This window comes from Seriola dumerili, unplaced genomic scaffold, assembly GCF_002260705.1.
Source record: "Seriola dumerili isolate Sdu_G_001 unplaced genomic scaffold, Sdu_1.0 BDQW01000226.1, whole genome shotgun sequence".
NCBI classification, from domain to species: Eukaryota; Metazoa; Chordata; class Actinopteri; order Carangiformes; family Carangidae; genus Seriola; species Seriola dumerili.
The window spans coordinates 1,786,342-1,812,114 of NW_019174481.1; the positions used below are offsets into that span (position 1 = coordinate 1,786,342).

At 41.5% G+C, this 25,773-nt stretch overlaps 3 protein-coding genes across 6 annotated transcripts; 1 reads left to right on the forward strand and 2 right to left on the reverse strand.

Moving 5' to 3' along the window:
- Positions 1-1,050: 1,050 nt before the first annotated feature.
- On the reverse strand, positions 1,051-13,375 carry gpbp1l1 (GC-rich promoter binding protein 1 like 1). Of its 2 annotated transcripts, none has more exons than XM_022755370.1 (12): positions 13,346-13,375; positions 10,121-11,467; positions 9,458-9,572; positions 6,786-6,915; positions 4,668-4,996; positions 4,220-4,295; positions 3,889-4,085; positions 3,589-3,732; positions 2,778-2,933; positions 2,106-2,230; positions 1,850-1,952; positions 1,051-1,691 (listed from the first exon to the last, which is right to left on the reverse strand). In XM_022755370.1, the coding sequence occupies exons 3-12, from the start codon at positions 9,515-9,517 to the stop codon at positions 1,521-1,523; spliced, it is 1,491 nt and encodes a 496-aa protein (XP_022611091.1). In that variant the 5' UTR covers positions 9,518-9,572; positions 10,121-11,467; positions 13,346-13,375; the 3' UTR covers positions 1,051-1,520. The 2 variants fall into 2 exon arrangements, with proteins under 2 accessions (XP_022611091.1, XP_022611090.1); XM_022755369.1 differs by lacking the exon at positions 13,346-13,375 and adding an exon at positions 13,081-13,336.
- A 306-nt stretch (positions 13,376-13,681) lies between these two features.
- LOC111229110 (transmembrane protein 69-like) lies at positions 13,682-16,084 on the forward strand. Its single transcript, XM_022755295.1, has 3 exons — positions 13,682-13,848; positions 14,051-14,096; positions 14,237-16,084. The coding sequence occupies exons 2-3, from the start codon at positions 14,058-14,060 to the stop codon at positions 14,942-14,944; spliced, it is 747 nt and encodes a 248-aa protein (XP_022611016.1). The 5' UTR covers positions 13,682-13,848; positions 14,051-14,057; the 3' UTR covers positions 14,945-16,084.
- Positions 16,085-16,095: 11 nt separating this feature from the next.
- Positions 16,096-21,634, reverse strand: ipp (intracisternal A particle-promoted polypeptide). Of its 3 annotated transcripts, none has more exons than XM_022755294.1 (10): positions 21,573-21,634; positions 20,737-21,158; positions 20,428-20,639; positions 20,004-20,223; positions 19,706-19,861; positions 19,408-19,575; positions 19,183-19,320; positions 18,289-18,411; positions 17,953-18,173; positions 16,096-17,856 (listed from the first exon to the last, which is right to left on the reverse strand). In XM_022755294.1, the coding sequence occupies exons 2-10, from the start codon at positions 21,074-21,076 to the stop codon at positions 17,632-17,634; spliced, it is 1,803 nt and encodes a 600-aa protein (XP_022611015.1). In that variant the 5' UTR covers positions 21,077-21,158; positions 21,573-21,634; the 3' UTR covers positions 16,096-17,631. The 3 variants fall into 3 exon arrangements, with proteins under 3 accessions (XP_022611015.1, XP_022611013.1, XP_022611014.1); XM_022755292.1 differs by having other exon boundaries at positions 19,995-20,223; XM_022755293.1 differs by having other exon boundaries at positions 19,995-20,223; positions 20,737-21,174; positions 21,573-21,609.
- Between the last annotated feature and the right edge of the window lie 4,139 nt (positions 21,635-25,773).

Consider the following 25,773-nt stretch of genomic DNA (forward strand, 5'->3'; position numbering starts at 1 on the left):
TTCCATCATTGTCCTAACTCTATTGTTGATAGCACTGCCTCACTTCATAACTTACACATTCTTGGTCTTTCTTTTTAAGTTAATTTAGATTAAAAACTGAACTTTACTTGTACTTCAATTTGAAGATACACATTTTGTGAAACCATTCAAAATTGAGTTTTCTATGGGACATCATTAGTTTCTGCATCAGTCAAACATAAACTAATGAAGTCGCAGTAAGTGGAGAATTAATTGTGAAATTTACTGGTAATATTACAAGACTGGTTCAAATGTAAATCTTTAGTTTATGTAAAAGGACCTGGAAACTGTTTCCTAACACATCTACATTTTAGAAATGTTCCTGCACTCGCACAGGTGTTTCCACATCTGGCTGATTAGACCTCTCCTCAGGCCTGTGGGTGCCTTCGGACCAGGCTTCACTGACATCTCCCTAAACCCTCTTAGTTTCATTGTGCCTGTTTAAACTGTACAACTGTAACAGGCCTTACCTTACAGTAGGAAAGTCACAGGTGGAAAGTAATGAAAGTAATGACGGCTGAACTCCAGTTAGCGGCTTCAGTTTCAGGGTCCTGGTGTTGTGCGTTCTGAACTGTTGTTAATTATATTAGTAACACCTGTGCTTCACCTGTGACAAGTCAAAAAGCCCAGTTCAATGTGGACAAAACTGAACATCCTGACTTCTAAATAACTAAAATCTTGGCCTTTTAATCAAATCTCTTATATTTTAAGTAGAAAAATATACATAATTTCTTACCTTTTCTTGACATATTTTATATATCTGAAGCAAATATGAGCAATAGGTACTAACAGAATAAAACAGTAACTAACTCCTGCACTACACTGGAAAACTAAAAATATTTTTGATTCTAAAATTAATATTTGGACAGTGTAGGCACAGCCCCATCCTCTCTGAGTGAATTTAAATAGGTTGAAAACCAATTACATCCAGCACAGATGAAGAATATTTTCGGTGGGAAAAGCTGCTGCAGTTGCTCTTGGCATCATTACACAGTGAATTAGATATGGACTCAAAACACCACAGTAGCCAGATTCATATTGAAACATATCAGCTTGTCAGGAACCAATTTTTATTAATATCATTAATAATGTGTCATCAGCATCATCAATGAAATGAGTTAGTCTGTTTGAAGCAGAATCAAGTGTGCATTCATTGCCCTTCTTTTCTTGATGAACACTTCAGTTCCACAAAGCGAGGAAGAAAAAGGAAGAAGGGGAGGAGGGGGGGTCAAAGGGCAGGGACTGCAGTGAAGGAGGAAACGCAGGGAAAACGACGTCTGGCGGAGCAGGAATCTCCCCCTTCACTGGGATATGATTGGTTTTTCCCTTGTGCAAGAACAACAACAAAAAAAATCAAAAAAAAAAAAAAAAAAATCAAAACGAAAGAAATTCAAAATGGTGCTCTAAAAACAAAGATGAGAGAGGAAGAAGGGGATTGCTTGCTGGGATGTGGTGTTGGCTGTTGTGTTGTTTTTTTATTCTTTTTGTTCCATAAAGCCACGTTAGGATTTGATGCAGTCGTCATCGTCAGAGGTCTGGCTGCTGCTACTGGTTTCGGACTCGGAGCCCTCCTCGACGTGCGCCTCCGCCACACTCCTCCAGGGGGTGAAGTGGAGGGTCACACCCCGCGCCCTCGGGAGAACCCCATTCCTTTGCATGCCGTTTCTCTTCAGCTGTTCGGAGGACACGGGCAGTTAGTGTGTGAATGAGATGCCACGTTGTTCTTTGCTTATGTTCAATTTAGAAATGAAAAGATGGAAATGATAGAAATGATCAAATAACAGTTTGACTAAAGGGTCAGTTTAATCAGGGATTTCCTCTGAGGTCTCACCTGTTCAGTTTTAGTTTGGAACTCTCTCAGTTCATCCTCCGTCAGAGGCAGGAAGTTGTCATCGTTTTCTGGGTATTCCTGCCAGCCCATGGCCTTCAGCAACCTACAGAAGTAAAGTCATTTTCTACTTAGTTCACTGTGTGTGTGTGTGTGTGTGTGTGTGTGTGTGTGTGTGTGTGTGTGTGTGTGTGTGTGTGTGTGTGTGTGTGTGTGCGTGCGCGCGAGTGTTTAAACAAGGCTGTTAAGAGCGCTCTACCTGTGCTCTGCCTCCAGGGAGCTGGACAGGTGTTCGGTGTCTGAGTCACTGAGGGAGTAGGACAGACCGTTTTCATGGCAGACTTCCTCGCTGTAGGCTTTGGGCTCTGGGGTGCTGCTTTCACCCTGAGAGAATTCACACAGGAACAGAACACAGTTTGAAAAATCTTTTATTCTTTGGGGTGGTGTCTTAGTGGCCTATTGCCTCGGCCAGGGGCCTTTGTTGCACATCTTTCTTCCTGTATTTACCGTCTGTTTTTATATTCTGAAAATAATGTTTGCTCTGTTGCAAAAACAGTCTGTTAGATCCACAGTCAAATAATACGACAAATGCCATTTCATTTTTTTTTTAAAAGAGACCTGGGCACAATCATGGTGTAATTGTTACAAGAAGCACTGTGATTAAAAAAGACTCATCCTTGATGATGACGACTAATGGAGCCATTAAGGAGTTCAGATTTTTATTTTCTGTCTTTTATGTGCAGAAAAACTAAGGCTCTTCTGTGGGACTTTAGCATTATTAAGCACAAAAACTGTCTTATACTTGCAGAGAATTAACATGTGACAGCTTGACAGTGCTGTGTCACACACTCCCACAGTGCGCTCTTTTATCTCTGTCACTACCTGCCCTCCTGCGTGATGGTTTATGACAATAAGCCAAACTGCTGCCTACCTCTCCTGATGTTCCCGGGCTGCTGCTTGTCGTCAGCTCTCCAGTGCCCTCGTCCTTCAGAGCTCGCAGGAACTCGCTCTTACGGTCTGGACCGCGACGCATCAGCTTAAGCCTCGACGGGGCGATGTCTATGGGAGGAGTCGTGCTGGAAGGGTGCTGTAGGTGTGACGACACACGGGGAAAGGAGAAGCCAGGAAAGTAGAAAAGCGAGTTAAAATAATTGTTTGTTTTTTTTTTTACAATTGAGACACCAACCTATAAGATAACAAGTCAATCTGGAGAGTAAAATTTCAAAGTAGGTCAACAATGACTGTTTTAAAAATCTACCAGATTAGGAATCGGAGCCGACTGGATGCTGTGATAAAAACTTTTGCACGTTGGCTTTTGGAGCAGTTGCACAAAGGCCGTTCAGAGATACTTTCTGGTGAATATTAAAGTTTCTGACCATAGATAGACATTTTAATACACTGGAGAGAAGGAACACATACACTGCTGCAAAGGAAAACTTAGTGTGTGCAAGTGAGTAAGCATCTCAGTCAGCAACCACACGGACACATAATTACTATGTTTAGATAAAACCTGTCATTTACTTACACAGGAGTAGGCCAGCTACATGTCATGCATGGAGTTACAGTATAAGAACAAAGAGTTCAACACGCAGTGCCACACTGGAAATTTCCCCCTGCGCTCGCTGCGCAGTTTAGTATGTTAGTAAGAAGTCTGAGTAAATTACATCATTTAAGAAAACGGTTCTTGTTGGGACTAGACAATCCCTACGTGTCTGGTACTCTTCTTGTCTGGTTGCCCTCACCTCTTTTGGGATGTTGTGCTGTGGTGCACTGACTGGGGTGCTGGGTTTGGCTGCAGAGACGGGGCTGGTGAAGACTGAATCTCGGCCTGGCATGTGGAGGCCAGACTTTGTGATCTCTCTACCACCGGATTTCCACTGGGTGCTCTGGAAGAGAAAACGTATAATGACTCTCTGTCACAAGCAGCCCAGCACACACACAGCACTGCTACAGTATGCAAGGCTTGATTTCTATCTAATCCAAATATGTGTGACTAGCCTTTCTTGCATCTCTGCTAAATAACACATCACAGTGAGTCGTACTTTGGTGGGGGCCACAGCAGGTTTTGGAACCAGGTTCTTGTAGACACTGGAGCCTGCGATGGGAGCTTTGTTGCCGTTGGTGGGGAGGGCGCCAGCAGTGGCAAACCCCGCAGAGAAGGCTGTGCTGGGGTCCTCCTTGGAAACCTTCTTGATAACCAGCATTTTAGACACCATCTGTTTGCCACTAGGGGGGTTTTCTGAAACACAATCAGGACAATCATTAATGACATGTTACAGAGGTGAGAAGGAGAAACTGTGGAACGGAGCTTGAACTTATAACTTTTTTGTTTATCCAATAATTTAAATCCGAATGGGCACTGGCCGCTCTTACCCCACACTCCAGCATGAGGAGCCACTGCTCGCATCTGATTCCCAGGCTTTCCAGTTGTTTCAGGGTTGAGGGAAGGCTAAAACACAAACATCGAGTGTCTGAATTACATACCTTGGCTTTCAAATGTTGTATTTTCAAGATATGTGAACATCCTAAAGTCTAAGCATGTTGTTACTGATAAGATTTAGCCTGATGGGTCAGTGCAGTGATGCATAACACTCATGAAATTTACAATTCAAATTGGGATTGGGTGCAGCGTGAACAGTCACTACTGTTTTCCTAAAAATCAAGGCTATATTTATAACTTCTTTATTTACCAGTTCAAATAGCTTTGCCATTGACTCAAGTAATCTTATCTTTTAAAGGAGCTTGCTCATTGAATGACTATGTCAATGTCAGTGGCATGCTTTATGAAAAGATTAAATTCTAGGAAGGTTCATAAACTCACAAAGTCCTCTTCCACGAACTTCAGCTTGTCGTCCTTGCTGTCTTTGCGTTCCTCGTTGGGAAACTTGTCCTGGTACGAGGTGCCCTTGCGGGGATGGAAGTTACCATTGCGCTGCCGGTGCCCCCCCTGCCTGTCCCTGTCGCCTCCTCCCCGTTTGGGGTGGCGTCCCTGGTGGTGGTGGCCGTCCTGGGCACCCCGCGGGGCTCCATGCCAGCTGGGTGTTTCCTTCCAACACGAGCCCCCTGCCAGCCCACCATGTCCTCCTTTGGCCACCCCCGAGTCCACCGAGTCATGCCTCAGAAGCAGAGAGGGCTGCTGCCATCCGTCACCTCCAAAGAGAACAGATGCACAGCATTTATAAGAATGATTTCATTATGGTTTATTAAGTGCTGAATAACAGTGAACACTGGCTTTGGCAGATCTGTAAAGTCTCTTCTCACTTCCTCATACAACATCTGAACACCTCGTCAGTCCTGAGCAGCATGTTAACGTACGGACATGGGACCAAAACAACAGAGAAAAAAAGAAATAAAAATTCACTGTACAAGTAAATAATTTCAATTGAGACTCTGAATCGATGCAAAATGTATTCTTTAAATAAAAAGTCACTGACACCAAGTAGGTAGAAAAAGAGGATGAAGTTGGTTCTAATCCAATAACTCCACTGAAATCTCCCACTATGTGTGATTAACTCAAAAAGTAGAATTACCTACAATCACCAGAAAATGTGTCAAAACCCAAAAGAAAACAGGGCTGAGCAGCAGAAAGCATAAAACTTATATATATATTTCTCACTGACAACACTAAGTCCTGATGACGTTTTTGGCACAAAACAAATTTAAGTTTGAAGAGCTGGTTTTACAGTGGATGGCTGTTTTGAGTCTTGACATTAATTCAATTAAAGGATTGAATTCCTTTAGATGAACAGCAAAATGTCTTAAACTTAAACCTTGTTTTACTTCAACTACTTTGTGGATGAATGCATTATACAGACATACTGCTGTGCGGTTTAGCAGAGGGAACCTTAAGCTGCTGTGGTAATATGAGAAGACGGAAAGGAAGCTTGTAGACAACAGGAGTCATGACCAGGTTTACCTAACAGCCTCCACCCAAAGACCTACAGGGTACAACAACAACTACTGAGTGAACAGATCAGGCAAATACTTCACTGTCAGAGTCCTAAAATTAAACCACACCAGCAGTCAGTGGGAGATGGAGGCATTTCAGAGGAAGTGTTGAAGAGTTTGCTCAACATGTCTAACTGCCATGGCACACAAACAGCAAGTAGAGACAAATAAAGCTGCCTTTCCATTTTCCCACGGTGAGGTCAGCACAAGGGCTGAGCAATGGTTAAGTTAACAGGTGGGACAATGAAGAAGACACCCCTGAGTACAAATGTTTGCCACTGCACCTGAAGGCATCCTGTTGGTAGACCTGATCACCAACACATAAGCTTTCATCCAACACAGCAGATACAAAGATGAAACAAAACTCCAAGGAACTTCAGCGAGGAGGAGATGAGCGACAATGAATGGGCATTTAAAACTGGCAGCACACTACAGTTATTCTTAGTTCAGACAAAGAACCACACACATTAACATCTGCAGAACAACAGTATTTTTTTTAAGTGAAATAATATTAATCATGAACACATTCTGGAGAGACAGCACACTTTGGTTTGAATAAGGTGTAAAGGAGGACATGCATGTACAGATGAGACAACCACAACAGGTTGCCTCCTTCACCACCTGTCTGCTGCTTACAGTGCTGTTACAACAACACAATCTCCGTCACTGTCGTCTGAGCAAGTGGCCTCAATCATTTCCTTTTCCACTACAGGGACCTCTTTCCGTTTGCAGCTCGCCATCATCATCAAATTCACACAATGTTAAGTCGAGCCCTATTATTCTACTTGGCATAACTGCTTTAATGTCTGAAACACAACCAACATTATTCCTGCCCTGAAAGCTTAATAAAATCTCAACCAGCACCATAGTGTCAGAAGGTAGTCTTTCATTATTTCTGCTCATGTTCTCACGGTTAAACTCTGTCACAGCAATGACCTGGTTAGCAGCGTGTGTTAAAGAGGTTAAGAGGGTAGCTGGTCCACGCTGTTACCTGCTGGAGCACGCAGGGAGCCGTTGTTGAAGAAACCATCAGAGGAGTTGTGGCGGCGGCGGCTCACAGCAGCTCTGCCGTCTCTGTGGTGGTGGGGCTCACCTTGTTTGTCAAGGTTGGCAGCAGGGGACTGCAGGAGGACAGAGAGGGGACAATGTTAGAAAAGTGGGACACTCCACAGAGATGGTGAACAGTTATAAACAAGTATCTCGTAACAGAAAACTAAGTGACAGCAATTACCCTCAGACCATTTTTCATTTTGTCCTTGTGTAAAAACGTATATGGGCCAACAACAAAAAACCAAAAATAGTCTTCAAATGCTTTATCATAAGAAATGTGCTGCTGTGGAGGCCTAAAAAAATCAGAAAAACACAGTATACATAATCCTGGTAGATGCTGAAGCGACAGCACTGACACAGCTGTGTGTTTGACAATGTTGACTGCAAATGCTTAGTTCTGTCTGAATCATTTCTTTGTCGTCAGCTGAAGCTCAAAGATCAAATTAAATGGTGTTCTTCAGCCTATCCCTTCGAGCATCAATCTCTAGGAATACTTATAACTTCCACAGACAATACACAGCAAAATAATTTGGGAAAAGCCTGCAGTAGGAGAACAAACTGCAGCCCCAACTCTGGCCCAGTATGCAGACTAATCCTCGATGACAAATGACATTGAGGTGAAGTCATGTGTCAGCAGGACAGTGACTTGTTTCTCAGTCTTGACTCTTGATTTCACAGACAGGCCACTAAGCTGGGCAACCTCCTGACTCACAGATTACACTGAGCTCCAGGCAGAAACACACTCACAATCTCAGACAGTCAGTCAGACAGCTTAACACATTTCTAAAAGGAAGGACTAAAATCAATCTAATCGCTCCTCTTACATCCACCACGCCTCATTTGCAACCCCCCACCACCAGAGAGATAATCCTCTGGATGATCATTTTTGGGGTTTTTTTTATACAAAATTTAATTTAAACTTGGTTCCAGACCCCAAATTAAAATAACTCTGTTTGGGGACATTACTGAGCTGTGAAGTCAGACGGGCTCAAACACAGGTCAACAGGTCAGTACAGTCAACAGTTTAATCAAAGCTCATGATGTTCAAACTGCATGTAACTAAAGAATCACAACAAATTAAACATGTTCGTGACCTCATTCATTTCTAAGAGATGAAAACTTATCTCACAGCTTTAATGGGTAAATCCTAATGAAGACGTCCTGGCTGTGCCTTTTCTTGCTATCTACATTAGCAAACAATCTAATCACTGTTACGACCCTTCTACTGCCAAAAACCCTCCATATTGATTATGTCATCATGGCCGGTCTTTGGTTAAATGTCTGCTCCTTGTTAGAAAACATAAGAAATAGCCAACTTGGCCTCCTTAGCAAGCTGGCAAATGTTATCCAAGCAGCTTCTTAGCCCCTGTTTGCTGAATGGTCGACACAATAACTAAGCTGAGCCCTCAGAGTCTTCAATAAATCTTAACTGTCTCAAATATTGGTCTTGAGTTACTTAAACATAGCCTCCCCTTTGGTTCGTTAGTTAGTGCACATGTTAGAATAGCAGTAAAACTATCTCAGATGCCCAGATACATGAAAACAGTGAAATGAGTGAAGGAAACTCTTGCTTAGTGCCGACTGTCTTTCATTTTCCGATATCAGGGCACCTCATCATACATTATGTAATGAAAGATGTAATATTGATTGCTGCTTTTTTTGTAAACTTGCTCATTTTAAACTGTTGAGCAGCTAACACAGCTTCAATGTTAACTTTAAAAAGTGAGTGCCAGATGAGCCAGCCACTTGTTATTAGTCAGGGTAAAAACTAAAAAATGACAGTCAGATTGTATAATAAAATGGTATGGGAAAGTGACATTTACTCTGAATATTAGAAAGATATAAAGATAAGTAATTGATCATGTAGATAAGATGACAGAACAGGATGAGTCTATGTCCATTTCACTCAACCACAGCAGTTAATTCAGAAAACTACATCACCAACACAACCTGTGGTGAGGCAGCATTTACACAGTCATTTTAGGATAATCAAAAACCTTCCTCATATATCATGGTATAATTTTACATAGATCTATCTCCACCTCAGTGACTTAAAAATCAGTCTTTAATTAGATTCTTCTATTCAGCCAATCCTCAGTTTCTCTGTCAAACAGCCTTCAATTCGGATCAATCTCTGTCAAAAAGCAACTTCTTTTCCCTCTTGGCCTCTTAGACAAACACATGCAAATTTAGTAACACCTAAATGCAAAATATCCATGAAGACTTCCATTAAATCCTCTACCAGGACAATGAGCTGTTATTTGATGTTATTTCAAACTGTTTCCGTTCTTCTGTTGTCAGTCTTTTTCATAACGGTACATTATGTCTAAGTGACCCTCTGCTGAACCATGTACTGACTGCACTGTCAGTCCTTGAGGGTGACTTGTCGCTGACACACACACACACACACACACACGCACGCACGCGCGCACGCACGCACACACACACAGAGTGTGTATAATGCTGGTTGAATCACTAAAAAGGTGCGACTCCGACAGCTATTGTCTATCTCCTCTTGTCTCCCGTGATCATCTAGCACACACTCAAACACATACAGCACACACCCACCCACACACCCAACCCAAACACACACCCACACCCACACACACACACCTTGGCAGGCTGGGGTGTGGAGAAGTTAAGCCAGGCAGGGACAAAGTCATGCTGCGCCATTTAGGTCCAGTGTTTCCGGTCAGTGGATCGAGGCATCAAACCTCATGGCCAGGATCTGACGAAAGGAATGAACAACAGGAAAAACATTTGTGATATTCAGCTGCGGAAATTTCAAGTGCAAGTAACATGAATCTCTGACACTGAATCAAATTCCCTTTCTTGCCCATCCATCTTTGATTTCATGTCATCTCTTTCAAGTTCTGTGTCTACCATCAGTTGTTTAGAAATTCACTGCGTAAAGGTCTCCCACAAGACAAGTCAAAAAGAGTCCTATTCTTAGCAGAAAATAACAAAGCTCGACTTGCTGCAGCTGTGCCTGTGAAGCTGATAACTGGTTGACAGCCTGGATGGAAAATATCTAATGCAGCATAATACAAGTGTTATTTTGCAATGTGTGTATATAACTCATCATTCTGGATTTAGCTAAACTCTCTATTTTGACTTTAAAACCATTTTTGTGCATAATAGGCAGAAAATTAACACCTGCCACCCACATAGTGTTGACAAATGACTTGCATTGGACAGCAATTAATTTCTTGGCTTTCGATTATATTCATGCATGTTTGCCCTAGCCAAGTCAGTGAGGTGAAACTTCATCATTACCCCAGAGTCTGTGGCTCTGAAGTCCTCTGCCTCCTCTCTCGATCCGACTGGGCTCGGTTCCTCAGGCCTGTTGGCACTGATCACAGTGTGTGTGCAGTGACAGACGGGGAGCAGCACACCGACAACCCCCTCTCCACCTCCGCCAGGACAGCACAGCCCCTTTCCCCAGAGGCAGATCCCTTCGTCCAGGGTGAAACACTGGGAGATGAGTCAAAATGTTGCAGGAATGATCTGGAATGGCAATCCAGAGAACTGGCCAAGCAGGAAGTAGATTTTAAAGCGGAAGTGCAGAGGTCTACAAAGGGACCAATTTTCCTTCTTGAACCAGATTCCTAGGCAGCTCCTGTGCCGGTCACGTCTTTGATGAATTCTGAGTGTTACTGTTTCCAGTCCAGGTATTTTTCCCCCCAGGCAGACTTAGTTCTTCACCAATTCATTTGAACCTCAAAAACCCAATTGGACTTGATGCGGATTGGCAAAACAAATAAATTGACAGGCGATTTGTCCCAGTGGTGAGAAACAGACAGGCTGTCTTATTATTAATATAAGGAAGCAGTCTGTGAAAGTTGTCTGCCCTGAAACATGGACAGCAGTTTGGGTAGCAGTTCCACTTTGACACCAGATGGGGAGAAGAGACAGGCGTTGTCCTGCCACACTGCGTGCCAGTATGTTTTTGTGTGGACTCACCTTTTACCGAATCATTTTAAGATCTACTTAAACGCATGCAGAAAAGAAAAATGTGTTCAGAGACAGTCTTTTACTGGCAATGGAGGTCACTGAAAACCACTGCTCACCTCATTAAACTGGTGAAAAGACTGTCTGCGTTTGAAGAAAATAAAGCTCAAAGGTTCAAAGTCACATGACAATGAAGGAAGCAAAACCCTATGTTACATTGCCGTCATTTTCAGTTTTGGTTAGTGAGATAGAGATGCTGCTGAATGATGCATTATAATATCTTTATATGTTTTAATATCACATTTGTAAGATGCCCATTGAATTATCTGCAATTCTTTGATTGAAGCAGATATAGGGTGTAATTCTGATTTCATAGATATGCAAGCTCAAAAGCTAAACAAAGAAGCCACAAACCAAAAGGCCTTTGTGTCATGTGATGCACAGGAGTCCATAAACAACAATTAAACTTGTCAAAAAAGTCGTCAAGAGAGCTCAATCAACTTTTTCTCTGGGAAAAAATAAGGTTGAAAAATAGCATGCGTCCAAAATTTGTCAAGTAGTTCTCTCCTCTCCTTCTTGAATTTTTTTTTTCTCCTCACACAGGATGTTTCAGAGCAGTTTTCAGTTTTCTTGCTGATGGTTCATGAGTATCTGCACAGGAACAGACTGGACCTGCATTAAACATAGACAGTATTAGCCTTGATTTAGGAAAAAAAAGAAAGCTCCAGGTTCAGAACACACACACATACCTACACATAACTGCCAGTACACCAAGCTTAACCGATACAGATTAATACAACAGTCTTGCAATAAACCTTTATGAAAGTTACAATTTAGATTAGGTGACGATTCAAATTTATGTAGTTTGTGGTGCTGTTGAATTGTATTGTTCAATGTTTCTAAGATCAGTTAGTTTATCATCAGTGATATAAACAGGTTGGACAAAATGCTGCTCAAAATAAAAGAAAACTCCTCAGTATAAGGCAATATAATTTAACAGCACCACAAAACTACAGCTTCCTAAATAATCATTAAGTTGAACCAGCACCCCACTAAAACTAGTTTAAGACAGATCTGCTGTATTAGACTGTGCTAGTTTAACCTAAGTGTACCTAACACCTGAAACTGAGTGTATATTGAAAATCCAAAGCACAGTAATTAAGCATACAGCAACATTTCTCTTCATATATCTACACGTTACTGCAAATAGCTGCAAGGGATGTCAGACATTGTGAAAGATACTCCTCCTTCACTGAATACCTTTACCAAACCCCTAAAATAGCTTCCAATTCAAGAGCCAACCACTGCTTTAAACGAAACTGCTTTTGACACTTCAAGTACATTTTGAGAGAAAAAACTCATGACTCAGTGATCTCAGCACCACTTCATGCTGAAAGCTGGCTCCTTTATAAAATTCTGTCGGCTTTGGTAAATGAAATATTTATACGAGTGTAAAAATAACTTTCTTCCTCGGTGCCTCTCCTCAGACTGCTGCGCATCTAAACAGGCCTGGTAGTGTGTGTGTGTGTGTGTGTGTGTGAGAGTGTGTATAATGCTGGTTGAAACTGGGGTTTATGTTTCAGCCTTTAGTCATTCACCTTACTCAAACACGCGTTACAATGAGGCCTAACATCAAAACAAAAATAAAGCCTTTAGGCTCAAACTCAGAGCTACCATGGACTCCTTAGCGTATTTCCACTGAAGTATTACATAACAGCTCAACATCAATGAGTTTAGCACGGACACGGGTTACAATGTACAGCACAGACATTTATTTAACTGTAAAACAATACTCATATGAATAACGGCAAAACAAATACTGCTAAGTTTGCAAAGTACCCCGTTTCACGTTTATTATACAGCGTGGGAAACCCATCTGTCCACAAACACTGCAGCAGATCAATTCAATACAGCAACGTTGCATGCACGTTTCGTCAAGCTAACTAGCTGAGCAATTTTACGAATTAAAGTGCATGGAAATAATTTGAAACAAATAGCTCTAACTAGTTAACATCACCCACTAACTAATAACGTTATCAGATATGCCCTAACTCTGCTGCTAGCTAACTCTGCTTAATTATCTGAGATGAACGTTAGCGTAGCAACTGTTAGCTAAAGCTGGCGTTACCTAGCCTGTTAAGTAGCCTGCGAAACCTACTAGGTAGTTGAAATGAATTAGAATAGTTAGGGGGCTTAGCAAAGTAAAAATGCATTTAGTATGCCCATGGTAGCTAAAACTGTCTATTTAAGCAGCTGTCACGAAGATACAATTGAGGTAAACAGACCTGGCTTCGTTGGAACAACACAGTTTCAAAATGGCTACCTCAACAGCGGCAGCACACATTCATCAGCTTGCTAAGTGCTAGCGAGCTAACTTGCTGTGTTTCATGACGATACCGTGTACCTTCTTCTGAGCAAGAAAGCCTCCGATGGACAGTGGTTCAAATATACACTAAATCTGCAAACACTAACGAGATCAAACTTTTTGGCAACTATAAACCTCTTAATAATACGGCTATTGATGTTTGTTTGGGTTTTCAGAGCGCTTACCACTGGCGCTGGCACTGAGGGGTTCGAACAGCCTCGGCAGTGAGACGTTCAAGACCTGTCGTGATTATGCAACTTAGTGAGGTTCTACGCTGTTGTTAGTTTTTAACAGGCTACATAGCACAGCTTCTGTGAAATACTTTTCTGTTTAAACAAAACTACATGTTTATGCTTGAAATTATAACGTCATATTTTTCAAGAAATATTACTGGAGCACGGTGTTAGTAGCACGTATAGCGGGGTTTCGACATCTTGAATATAACTTAATACCTCCCCCGCCGCCGTCAGCCAAACCAGTCGATATCACATCTCTTCCCATTCAGTTTGAGAATCCAGTATTAGGACACAAACAGGCATTTAATCGAGCACCGATAGAATGGCAGTCAGCAGACGACCTCTAGTTTAGCTAGTTAACGTGAACTTTCCAACTATTAACTATATATCATTGTGCCTGCAGTGGCCTTGGCGAGCTATTGGATGACAAACAATTGAAGGGTAACCTTTAGGTAACTGCAAAATCTGTTGTTTATGTTTGTTACAGTAGGATAGCTCTGTATTGCATCAGGTTGAGCAAGTGACTATAAGGTTGTATGCTAGCTGTTAATAGCACCATCGTTAGCCTAAGGCAGTTGTATCATAGCTTAAAATTACTGCGTGCATGTACTATTGGGAGAGGTTTATCAGTAATTGAAAACGTGTCTTTTTCAGATTGAAAATGATTAGATTTGCAGCTGGAAGACGTATCATTTCTGGGGTAAGACTAAAAGAAAATATGATTTGGATCAGTACAGTTTTCTTACTAGAGTACAGAGGTACTGTATGTGCTAGCATCATATAACAATAACAATAAGAAGTCTTAATGTTTATGCATTTCTATGCTCATTATGTTCTCAGGTTTCGGTGTGGAGATGTCCTCAGCAGATAACCGGAGCAGCAAACTACTCAACAAAAGCTGAGCAGCTGTTTCACTCTCAGGCCTCCTCTGTGTTACATTCATCCAGAGCAGCTTCCGTCAACAGGCTGTTGAGCATCAGGCCTGTGAGCTGGCATGCCTCCCGTCTCTGCCACAGGGATTCACAAGGCACCTCAGTCAGAGAAAACACCAAGGAGGGCTTCAGTTTAAAGGCCCTAACTCAGGCTCCCAAACCAGCTCTGTACCTCGGTTTCTCTGGGCTCATCCCCTTCTTGGCGGCCCCTCTCCTGATGGCTGCCACACAGTCCTTCTATCCTGAAGTCGCGTATGCTCAGGTTGTTTATGGAGCCTCTATAGTCTCCTTCCTCGGAGGTGCCCGCTGGGGGTTTGCCATCCCTGCTGGTAGTCCTGCTCAGCCAGACTGGATGAACTTGGGTAACAGTGTGGTGCCTTCACTTGTGGCCTGGTTGGCATTGCTCTGCAGGGACAATATTGCAGAGGGAGCCCTGGTAGTTATCATGGGATTGGGTCTATCACTGCATTACGACCTCACCCTGCTGCCTGGCTACCCTGCCTGGTTCAAAGCCATGCGGACTGTCCTCACTCTGGTCGCCACCTTCTCACTGGTGGCTACACTGACATTTAAAAAATTCTGCATTGAGAAGAAGATCAAAGAGATTCAGAACTGATTGAATAGGACAGTTTGTTCTTTGATCCATATGGGCTGAATAAAATGTAAAATTAAGTTAAAATGTGAAGACAGTCTGGTTTGTTCTTGTTGTACAACAACTCAAAGCAATAATTTTGTTACCTTTGGGACATGTGATATCTGTAAGCATGGCACATCATTTAGAAAATAAATAAGAGCGTTTTTGTAAGTTGCAAAATTGGGACAGAAATTTCTAACTTGTGAGGCTCTACATTTGAAATATCCAAATGTAACAAATAAGAGACTTTGAGGTGAAGTAAACACGTATCATTTATCAGAAAACATTTGTAGAATTACAGTGTTTGCTGTGTAAAGTACAGACAAAATGTGTCCTACTAAAAAAAGATGATTTAAATATTTGACTGTCGATTAATATTGCTGCTATTTCCATTGTTGTCCAGCTCAAGACCGATACAAGACGAAGCACAGGTAGAAAAAGCATGATGGCTGCCACACAGTCCTTCTACCCTGAAGTGGCATATGCTCAGGTTGTCTATGAAGCCTCCATAGTCTCCTTCCTCACAGGTGCCTGCTGGGGGTTTGTCATCCCTGCTGGCAGTCCCGCTCAGCCAGACTGGATGAACTTGGGCAACAGCGAGGTGCCTTCACTTGAAAAAGGTAATTCAAATATGGGAAATTTACATGAGCAAATTTGAGACAGTCGATTAACATTGGGACTGTTTGCATACTTTTCCTTTCCATTGTTGTCCAACTCCAGACTAATACAAGTCAAACCACAGCTAAAGAAATGTCCCATAGTTTGTAAAATGCTGTGTTAAGTTTGTAAAAGAAATATTGATAATATTGTTCTGTTATTTATTCTAACCCATTTATCTCTCCTTGCCCTTTTTAATGATTCCAGTCTGAGGCAGCAGTGAGGATCTAAATGATACAGTTAGTCATGTAAAGTTTTTACATATTCATACATGACAATGGATCTTGATGCCAAAATGAGAATGAATGTCTGAATGTTTTTCTTATCTAAAAGAAACATCTAAATCCAGTTATTCACAATGATCCAAACAGTCACAAGTGAAATTGGGTTTTACTGGAGACAAACGTTCATTCTTAACGTTGATTGTAAATCCATGAGTGCTGAGTTTTAGTGGCAGAGCTGGAAGTAAGTCCAATATTTTTGAAGTTTCAATACCAAACAGCCTTGGTGCTTTACAGTAGCAAACTGCAGCCTAACAGAGGTGTGTGGATCCTTATAAATAAGGGCACTAGAGAGTTGATGACTTGAGAGTACACTTTTTCATGTAATGAGGAGCCATAAATCCAGTGACATGTCTGACCAAGTGTTGGTACCGTGTAGTACCTTGTTTGCACAGCGCAGAAAACCTCTCCAGCAAATGTACAAACTTGAAGGATTGTAATCATGAATCTTTGTCATAGCAGACGTAACACATCTCCACAGCATCACTCAGTACATCAGGGAGGAGGAAATTAGTTAGAGATAATTCTGAGAGTAATGATCTGATCCTATGTATTGATGTTTGCACAAGACTCTAGGAGGATGAGTCCTCTATCAAGTTATTAACTCTGAATGATCTTTAATGTGGCTTCATTTCAAGCAACACACACACAACCAACTTTTTAAGAAGTTTATTAAATATGAAATCAAACAATAAAAGATGTAATTACTCTTTTGTAACATTACTATTAAGTTTCTTCCAAAGGGATAACAGTACATGATAGGCAATACTGTCATTGTGCAACACCTCAATGTGATATGCGCTAATATGACAAAATCCAAAGAGGAAACCAGCAGTACTTAGCGTAAACACATCTCCAAACATGTGCATTGTGAATCATTGCCATGTGTCTCAACATTAGAAGGATGAAATGTAAATGAAATGTAAATTCTAGTCATTTCAGGTGCTACCAGTGAGTGAAAATAAACAGTATTCACTCGCTTGGATTTAAGCGTAAATAGTGACAAAGAGGCAGAAATATTTACAGTATCATATATACAAAAATAATCCAGTGAAAATTGAGTGATCGCTGCACTGGAGTAACAACAGTGGTGAGCTGTTCAAGTTCATTATTATTTACAGAAATCACTAACCATGAAACTAAAAACACCCCTAAGGTTCATTTGGTTCCATTATCAAATAGGCTCAAAGTGATTTGATACATTTTGTAAGTAGCAGTGCACACACCTCAAACATTCCTTTGAGGAAAGATAAAAAGAAAACAAACTAAAGAACAGTGCTTTCACATCTTAAACTAGAACAGTCTCAGTCTCAGTCCCCACAGGACTCTTTAATGCTCATGAAAAAAAACTTTCTGGTCAATCAAAAATAGAATCCTCTGCTGTGAAAAGTCATGATCGCGTTGTCTTCCGATACACAGGAAGGGAAAACAAGTGCGCTGACAGTCCAACATTCTTGTAAAATAGGGAAACAGATGCACCATGTAACAGTGTTCATGGAAGCAATTTTGGCAGTTTTCCAGTTGCAGATCTGTTGTCATATTCATATTTTCAATGAATGTCAAATGTTATGGACAAGTAAAGGAAAAGCACGTCTAATCCATGTATAAATAAAATAAATGATGATGTGAAAGCCTACATGAGACAAAAACACAGTTTTGTGTTTTTTAAGGTGCAGCTTCTCTTTAGTTTACACAGTTTTGGGATGATTCAGAGGCTGATATTCCTGCATATCAGAGCACAGCCAGCCCTCCGTCACAGCGGCTGGTGATCATGTTGCCGACCTCAGTCCAGGTATCCAGATGAGGGTCGTAGATTTCCACAGAGTCCACTGTCACCGGGGCAGAGAAGTCTCTGCTGGCCGCCCTGCCCCCGACAGCATACAGCAGCCCGTTAACCGCTGACACCGACACGCCTGCACGTGCAGTAGACATCGGGGCCACCTCCATCCATTTCTCCTGAAAGATCAACAAATAGATACAAGCAATGTTAGAATCAAAGAAAAATGATTTTCTCAGAAATTAAGATATTATGTGTCTTTAGTGACACTTTACCTCTTCAGGACAGTACTTCTCCACTGTCTCCAGTGCACCCAGCGCCTCATTCCAACCACCCACTGCGTAAATACAGTTATTGAGGCAGGCGACGCCCACATAGGCTCGACGCGTGACCATGACAGGAAGGGCGCTCCATCGGTGGGAGATGGGGTCATACACCTCGGCTGAACGCAGCTCCATCCCTTCATCACTGATCCCTCCAATCACATAAATGAACCCTGGGAAGAAACAACTGCATTTAGTTCAGAGCAGTATAACATCTCTCATACATAAAAAAAATCTGTTCTTTCAGTTGAACCTGATTATATACATTTAAAAAAGCAAAGCACACACCTTGTAGCTCACAGCATCCAAAATAGTAACGAGGAACTGCCATGCTGCCGATGACCTCCCACTTGTTCTCCTCTGGATCATATCGTTCCATTGTCTTCCCGATCTCAGAGCCAATCCAACCACCTAAAGAAGCACATGACAGAATAACAATCAGGTGACATTTCTTCTCCAAGATGCTCGTTATGAACTAACAATTTAATTGCAAAAACTGAGTTATCTTTTAATCATTTCACAAAGTGATTTTGTTGAACTTATTAAACTTGAAATTGTCAGTTTTGTTGTGATATTGATAAGATCTTGGCAACATCAAGTATCTGTCTTAGTTTTCAACATAATTTCCATTAATACCCTTGTGGTGTTGGTAAGTTGGTAATTAAAATCTCATTGCTTCTATGTTCTTTGACTGTGCTTAAAGGGATACTCCATCAATTTATTACTGCGCTGCCCTAAAAGTTGGGGGACATAAGAGGCACATAAAAAAATTATAATTATTATAGCAGCGGCTGAGTTATCATGACCTTTATGCTCTAGTAAGGGTCAAACTTCAAAAACAATGGATCCTACATTTCCCAAACTCAGTAGCATCTTTCATTAGACCTTCCCTGACTCATATAAGCCCACGTCTTTCTGACCTCAGTTTGAAATATAAGGTTTGTGTTATAGATTTGTAGTCTCTGAGCCCAAGCTCCGAGTCTAAACTCAGACTCAACAAGGCTCCTCCAGAGCCACAGAAGACATTATACAACTGTTTACACAGGCTGAGCAGTACTACTCATGACCAGTAAACTGATCTTCAAGTGTGAAATTGATGGAGTGTCCTGTTAAAACTAAACTACCAGCATGTGCTGCATGTGTTTTCATTAAAAATGGCACTAGCATTACTGTGATATTTACCGAGTGCATACAGAGCTCCGTGGCAGGGGCAGACGCCAACTCCACAGCGAGGAAAGTTCAGAGACGCTACAGCAGCCCACTGCTTGGTCACTGGATCATATCTCTCTGTGCAGTCAAAAATCATTGAGTCTTTCTCCCCTGGTGAAAAAAATCCAGAGTCAGACTGAAACCCTGCAGGTTATTTCATTTTTGTGCTACACAAAAGCACAACCTCCGCTCTCTCACCTCCCACCACGTAGATCATACCCTCCAGGACTGCAACCCCCAGACCGCTGCGGGCCTGGTGCAGGGAAGATACGGTGGTCCAGTACTGGTTGAACGTGTCAAAGCGCTCCACACAGCTCAACGCTCGGCTGTCACTCCAGCGGCCGCCCTGCAACCGAGTGTAGCCTCCTAAAAAGTCAAGGTGAGACATTAAATGGCATTTCTGAATTTTACATCAAATCTCAGTGGATGTTTTTATTCACCAAAATTCACCAAAACCCATGTCTATATTATGAAACAAAATGTTTGATTACGGAACCTATGGCATAGAGGTATTTTCTGGCTTTTCTTCTTGGTCTCATCTTGGCTGGTTGAAGCTGACTGTACATCTTATTTTCTTTGGGAGACTTTGTGACTTCAGTGTATTCCCTCAGCAGAGTCTGCAGTGCCACCCTCAGGCTGAAGTCAGTAATACCTTTGTGGAGAGACAACACATCAAAACTGGTTTACTGTTAGGGTTCCGTGTGAAGATTTTCTTTATGTTATTAAATACCGAATAGAAATCCTGAAGAGTGTAAAATATAAAAGTGCGAAATAAACTTTCATACTTTTCTTACCCTCTATGTATTTGAACAGTCTCTGTGGGGAAAGCAGAGGGAAGCGGACTGGTTCCAGAACCTCCACTACATTTTTTTTCCTCTTTGCCACATCTTGGAGAACCCAGTCCATGGCTGCAGTGAACACCTGGTACTCATCCTCAATCCTCAGCTCCTCGCTTCGCAGCAGCCTCACCAACTGATCCTTCGACAGGCCTCTGAACTCATCAGTAACACACACCTAAAGGACAGCAGTTGAACCAGGAAAACTATGAGCATTAAGCTTGAAAATTACAATGTGAGCTGAAGTGCTTCTAACAATGTAAATGATAAAAATCCAATTCTGATAAGATGCTGATGGTGTTTGTAGATTTCAGTTACATCTCACTTTAATTTATTGGAGAATCGCATGAAGCTTAATACAGTGTCTCTTGTGCGTTCATACCTCCAGAAAGTGAACATGAATGTAGTTCTCAGTGAATTCCAGCATGTCCATGCAAGCAATCTGCTCTAGGAACTGAAAGATGCCCACACAGTTGGACGGGTCCATGTGGCCCTTGAGAAACTCTCCACAGACAGACACCACCTCGTTCAGCTGCAGCATGTCTGCTGCAACCATCAGCTCCTGAACATTCTCCACAGTCACGCTGATCACGCCTGAAAGGAAAGAGTATACAACTCCACTAAGAAAATGGTACAAAACTATACAGATTTTCTGAAAAATGATGATGGGAATATCAGGATCAATGCAAACCTGTGTATATGAAGTCCAGCAAAACCTCAAAGACTTCAGTCTCCACACCAAGGATCTGCACCTCCTCTTTATCCACCTCGCTCATCCCCCCGGAGAACAAGGCAGAGAAGTACGGGCTGCTGGCAGCGAGCACCAGCCGGTGGACCCTGAAGACCCGGCTGCCGACCTTCAGCCCCACATCGCAGAAGTCAGTGCGGAGCCGCATTTTGTTCATCTGGGCCAGAATGAGTCTGGCGTAGCGGTCTGAGGCCAGCAGTGCCTGCTCAGATCCCTGGGTTGCCATGGCAGCTGCAGCATCACTCCCACAACCAGGGGATGTTGACAAAGAGATGGAGGACATGGCAGCTGGGGCAGGACTGTGTTACCATGGAGACCAGTTTCCCCAAACCCTCCGCTCTAGAGAATCTCAGCACAAAACAGGCCTGAAAGACACATGAGCTGACCGCATAAACACCAAAACAGGGTCATTTGACTGTTGTGTAACGAAAAACTCGGGCTTTATCAGCAAATAGTCAATGATAAACATATAAAGGGTGTGTGTCTCCACTGCACCATGGTAAAGCACACTGGACCATTCAAAGGTAAGTTACCGTCAACCTCACTGTTACTGTTTTTTCTGTAAACACACACCTCCCGTTGCGGTTAGCCAGACATGCTAGCCAACAGACAGCTCGCCGGGGTGGATTCAGTTATCATATTTAACAGTAAAACGGCTAACTGACACCAGACAACTCGACTGTTTAACCATCCCCTACACAGACTGTCAACTCACTGAGAATCACGGACATGTATCCAAAAAATAAGCCAAATGTCAGCTTGTTTTAGCTGCGACTTACCCATAAGTTTACTGATGAGGATGCAGGCAACTTCCGTCGCCCTGCAGACTGTAAATCCTTTCCTCTGGATCGACTGCACTGGTCTAGCAGTTGAAGCTCCAGTCCTAACTAATCAATTCCCGTGAATTTTTACATTTTCTGTAAGTTTGTATGGTCAATGGCCCTGGTTTTCTCTCTTGGGAAACGAAACTTTAATCACACGAAGGCATGACTTATTTAGCTTTACTTTAATTATTTAATGTTATTTTTTTATTGGCTTTGGGCACTTGATATAATATTCAACGCCAGATGGCAGTGCTGCCTTTGAACAAGCAGCTACAACAAATGGAAGTCCTTGACAACAAGCCACAAAAACCTACCATGTAAATTATCATAGTATTCTTACCATGTCAGCCCCCAGCAGAATGGTAATTTTAGATGTAGCTATCCTCCAATGTGTTGGCTGCAAACTCTCCCACTGGAGACTTGACCAAGCCAACAACCTACTCTTAGACAGTGGCAATGGGTAGTCCGGTTTGTTTTAATCAGTAGCTTTGTATCAAATTAGTTTAAATATTATGTTGGAAACCTGTTATTACATTCAGAACTATAGCACTGCTTGGGCTCATTAGAACAGTCTAAAACGCCTCTGAACTGCACTTTGAAATATCTGGGTTAATAACTGTGATTTCCAGTAAGATTATCTGTCGCACACTTGAAATACAAGTCCTGTAACATCTGCCACTTGCCTCTTATTACCAGCAAATTCAGTGTGTCACTCAGAATCAAACGGCCACTGGTGTTCTAGGGAATATGTGGTGGCACCAGCTTTGGCCAATTAAAATTCAAAGGTAGTCATGTGCCAACCTGGCCACCATTTTAGCTACACCCTTGGCTGAGTTTCCCTCTTGTTGCCCTGTATTGTTGAGTTTCCAGTGTGTCATGTGTCTTTAAAGGGCATCCACCAAGAACATTATCTCAGCTGAACAATTAGCTTATTGGATACTACTTAAATGAACTCTTAGTAAGCCAATATGAGGCAGAGCTCACCCTCTGAACTGGATGAGTCACTGTAATGTCTTTCCTTCACATATCTTAATATGTAAAACATAATTGTTGAGCCGAAAAAAGTTATGGCATCCTAAGAGTTTCTAACTATCTAACTAATATATAATTATAGCAATACTTTAAAGTTTTGCCATGTTCAGTGCTTCAATTTTTCACAATTGATTTAAACTTATCTTATGTTTTAACCAGTAATTTCTCTACTGTTTAATGTGATATGTTTTTAAATTCATCCTATCTAAATGCTATCAAAAAGCCTCAACTTGGCTACATGTTTATCAGAAAAACAAAAAATATTAAAATGTATTCAAATGTATTCTTCATCCTCAAATAAGCTCTTTTTTTTCAGTGGTGGCACAATTACTTTCCACACAAGGCTGAGATATGTGTTTATCACGTTACGTATTTTTAGCAGTCGTGAGGTGATCAGTGCTGTTTTGCAATTCAAGGGCTTCACTGGCGTTTCATTGAAGTGTGACAACAACCTCCATTCAATCAATGAATGATACATGCTGGCGAGGGGCATATGTTCTCTACGAGTTCAGCATCATAATACTGTATGTCCATCAGAAGTTGGTTCAAATAATTCATAAAGACTTATCAAGCAGAAGTTCAGATTCTTAATTTTGCCACTGTCTCCATTACTCCATTATTCCTTATTACCACTGCTAAAAACATTAAATTAATGTTAATGACAGAATTTTCATTTTCATTATTGTTTCAGCATTATGTGTGTCGTTTGTCGTATGAAAGTGTATATTTTTCTTTGCCTTTTGTTCTTTAAGCTGCTGTCTGGGCAGGTGCCTCTTGTAAAACAGGTTTTAATAAGTAGGTGAGGTGTTAAAATGAATTTGAAGGTGGTGGCACAGCTGTCTTTTGATGAAAATGGTTCTGTTACAGTGTGATTATGTTTTATTTATATATCTATTCATTTATCTATTTTGTTAGGCTGGGCTGTGGTCTCTCGTTTTTGAGTGGGGCCCTGAACGCAAATGTCTGTGACTAACTGACTGAGTGAGTGACTGATTGTAATTCCACCATTAGTCAGCGAATGCCACATGACTGAGTTAGAGTTCCCCCATTGGCTGTTGCTCTTTCAAAATGATTTGGCACAAACAGTTTCTCAGTTTCTATTGGGGGGGGGGTTTACAGCCTACAGTGTTGCCAACTTAGTGCATTTGTTGCTACAGACAAATCAGTTTTATACAGCAACAGTTTTCAACTATGTCCCCAATTTCGCACATTGACCACACATTGTCCAGCCATATGCTAGTTTCAGACCTAGTTTTGCTTCTCCTATAGGCAATGTTTTTGCTTGTCAAGAGCATGATAATTATGTTCACTGATTATCATGTCTCTCCATTGTGGTAATGGGAAGCAATCTTTGCCTTGCTCCCAGAATCTCCCATGTTAGTGGGAGAAAAAAGTAAATAGTGTGAGGGTCATCCTATGGAAAGTGGTCACTATAATTACCATTCTGGTTTAAGTGCAGGGTATGTCTGACTTTTTCATCAGGGCTCTTTCCTCTGGCTAGACACTGCTTTCACCAGGAAAGAAAAACATCGTGAGATGAAACTGACATCTTAAGGGTTCTTATGGGAGTAGGTAGAGTTCATAGTTTACTGAGTGCTTTGACTGGCTCTAAATCACACCAGATAATGCAAAACAAGTAATTCCAGCACTCTGTGGTAGGAGATTTTATCATTATTTCCATAATATTCCCCATGACTTATACAGTAAAAATCCCTTTCGTATGATGAGGATAATTTATTTTGTGTTAATAATACACTTTCCTTCTTATTACAAATACATTGTGGCTGTAAATGATCTTATTATCTTGTCTGCATGTTCTCTCTGATACTGCCAGACGAGGCTCCTGTCCTCACCTGACAGAACCTGTGAACTGTGTAACCCTTCCTTATCTTGGCTGAGTTCACCGCGTGCAGTGTACATACGGTATTGTGCTTTCAGACTGAACTGGTTTCTGGTTTGAACTCTGAGGTTTCCTTACCATCTGCACTAGAGCTAGTGTCTGTCAGTCTTGTGCCACATTGGTTTGCTGGCCATGTGCCTGCTGCTTCTTTTTTAATCTATTTGAGAGCTGAACTCCCGCAATGAGATTGTCCTGAAAGCTCGAGGGACGCTGAGGTCCTTCATTTATTACAGCTGAAATCATTAGTGAGGATTTTTTTCCTTGAGAAATGGCAGCACAACATAATATGGTATGTCTCAGGTTGAATTAGGAGGAAATCATGCATACTGCTGGGCATTTATCCAAAAGGTAAGTTATTATTTTAGAGTGGTGTCCCTGTCCTGTTCTACCTGTTTCAAGGAGGTGGGATCATTTTCCGTCCCTGCCTAAGCTGGTGTCTGCAAATCTGATTTGGCTGTGGATCTAGACTGGCATTTCTCCTGAATGGTTTGTCAGCATGCAGTAGTATGTTATCCCCTTATAAGAGCTGGCTCAGTGTCACCTCTCATCTTAGTGTGATCTGACCGCCTTACTGCAATCACTGTCACCAGAGGTCAATGAAATAGCCAATGAATCATCATTTCAAGTTTTAAGCGTCGATTGTATGAAATGATGCCGCATTATATTTTTGACAAAACAGCAGGGAATTCCTCATCTCATCATTAACTTTTGTTTAGTAGAATAGTTTCATGTCATGTCACTTTTATTTTAGTCAACTTAAAATACAAGTTGATGGTAGAGTTCATACAACAATTGCCCCGTATTCTCACTTATTCAGTAATAATCATCTAATGTAATTTTCTTTTTGTATTTTATTTGACAATATATAGTTTAGAAAGGCAGGAGACCTTAGGAAAGATTGACCTGGTTTAACAATCCCTAGACACAATTATCCTAAATATTTTGTTTTGTATGTTCAGTATTCAGTGTAGCATCCTTGTTTAGCCACTACTGTAACTGGGGGTTACTGTAAATGAGCAGGCATTTGTTTTTTTTGGACAATTCTTCAAAAAAAGAAGAAAAAGGAAGGGGGGAAGATTATGTAAAAACTTTAATTTTCAATTTGAAACTTGTTTGATGTGCATTTACCACAATTCCTTAAGGCTTAGAAACAATTTTCCATCTTAATTTCTAGCTTTTCCATGACCTCAACAATTCAGTGGGTGATCACTCTGTGCACATAAA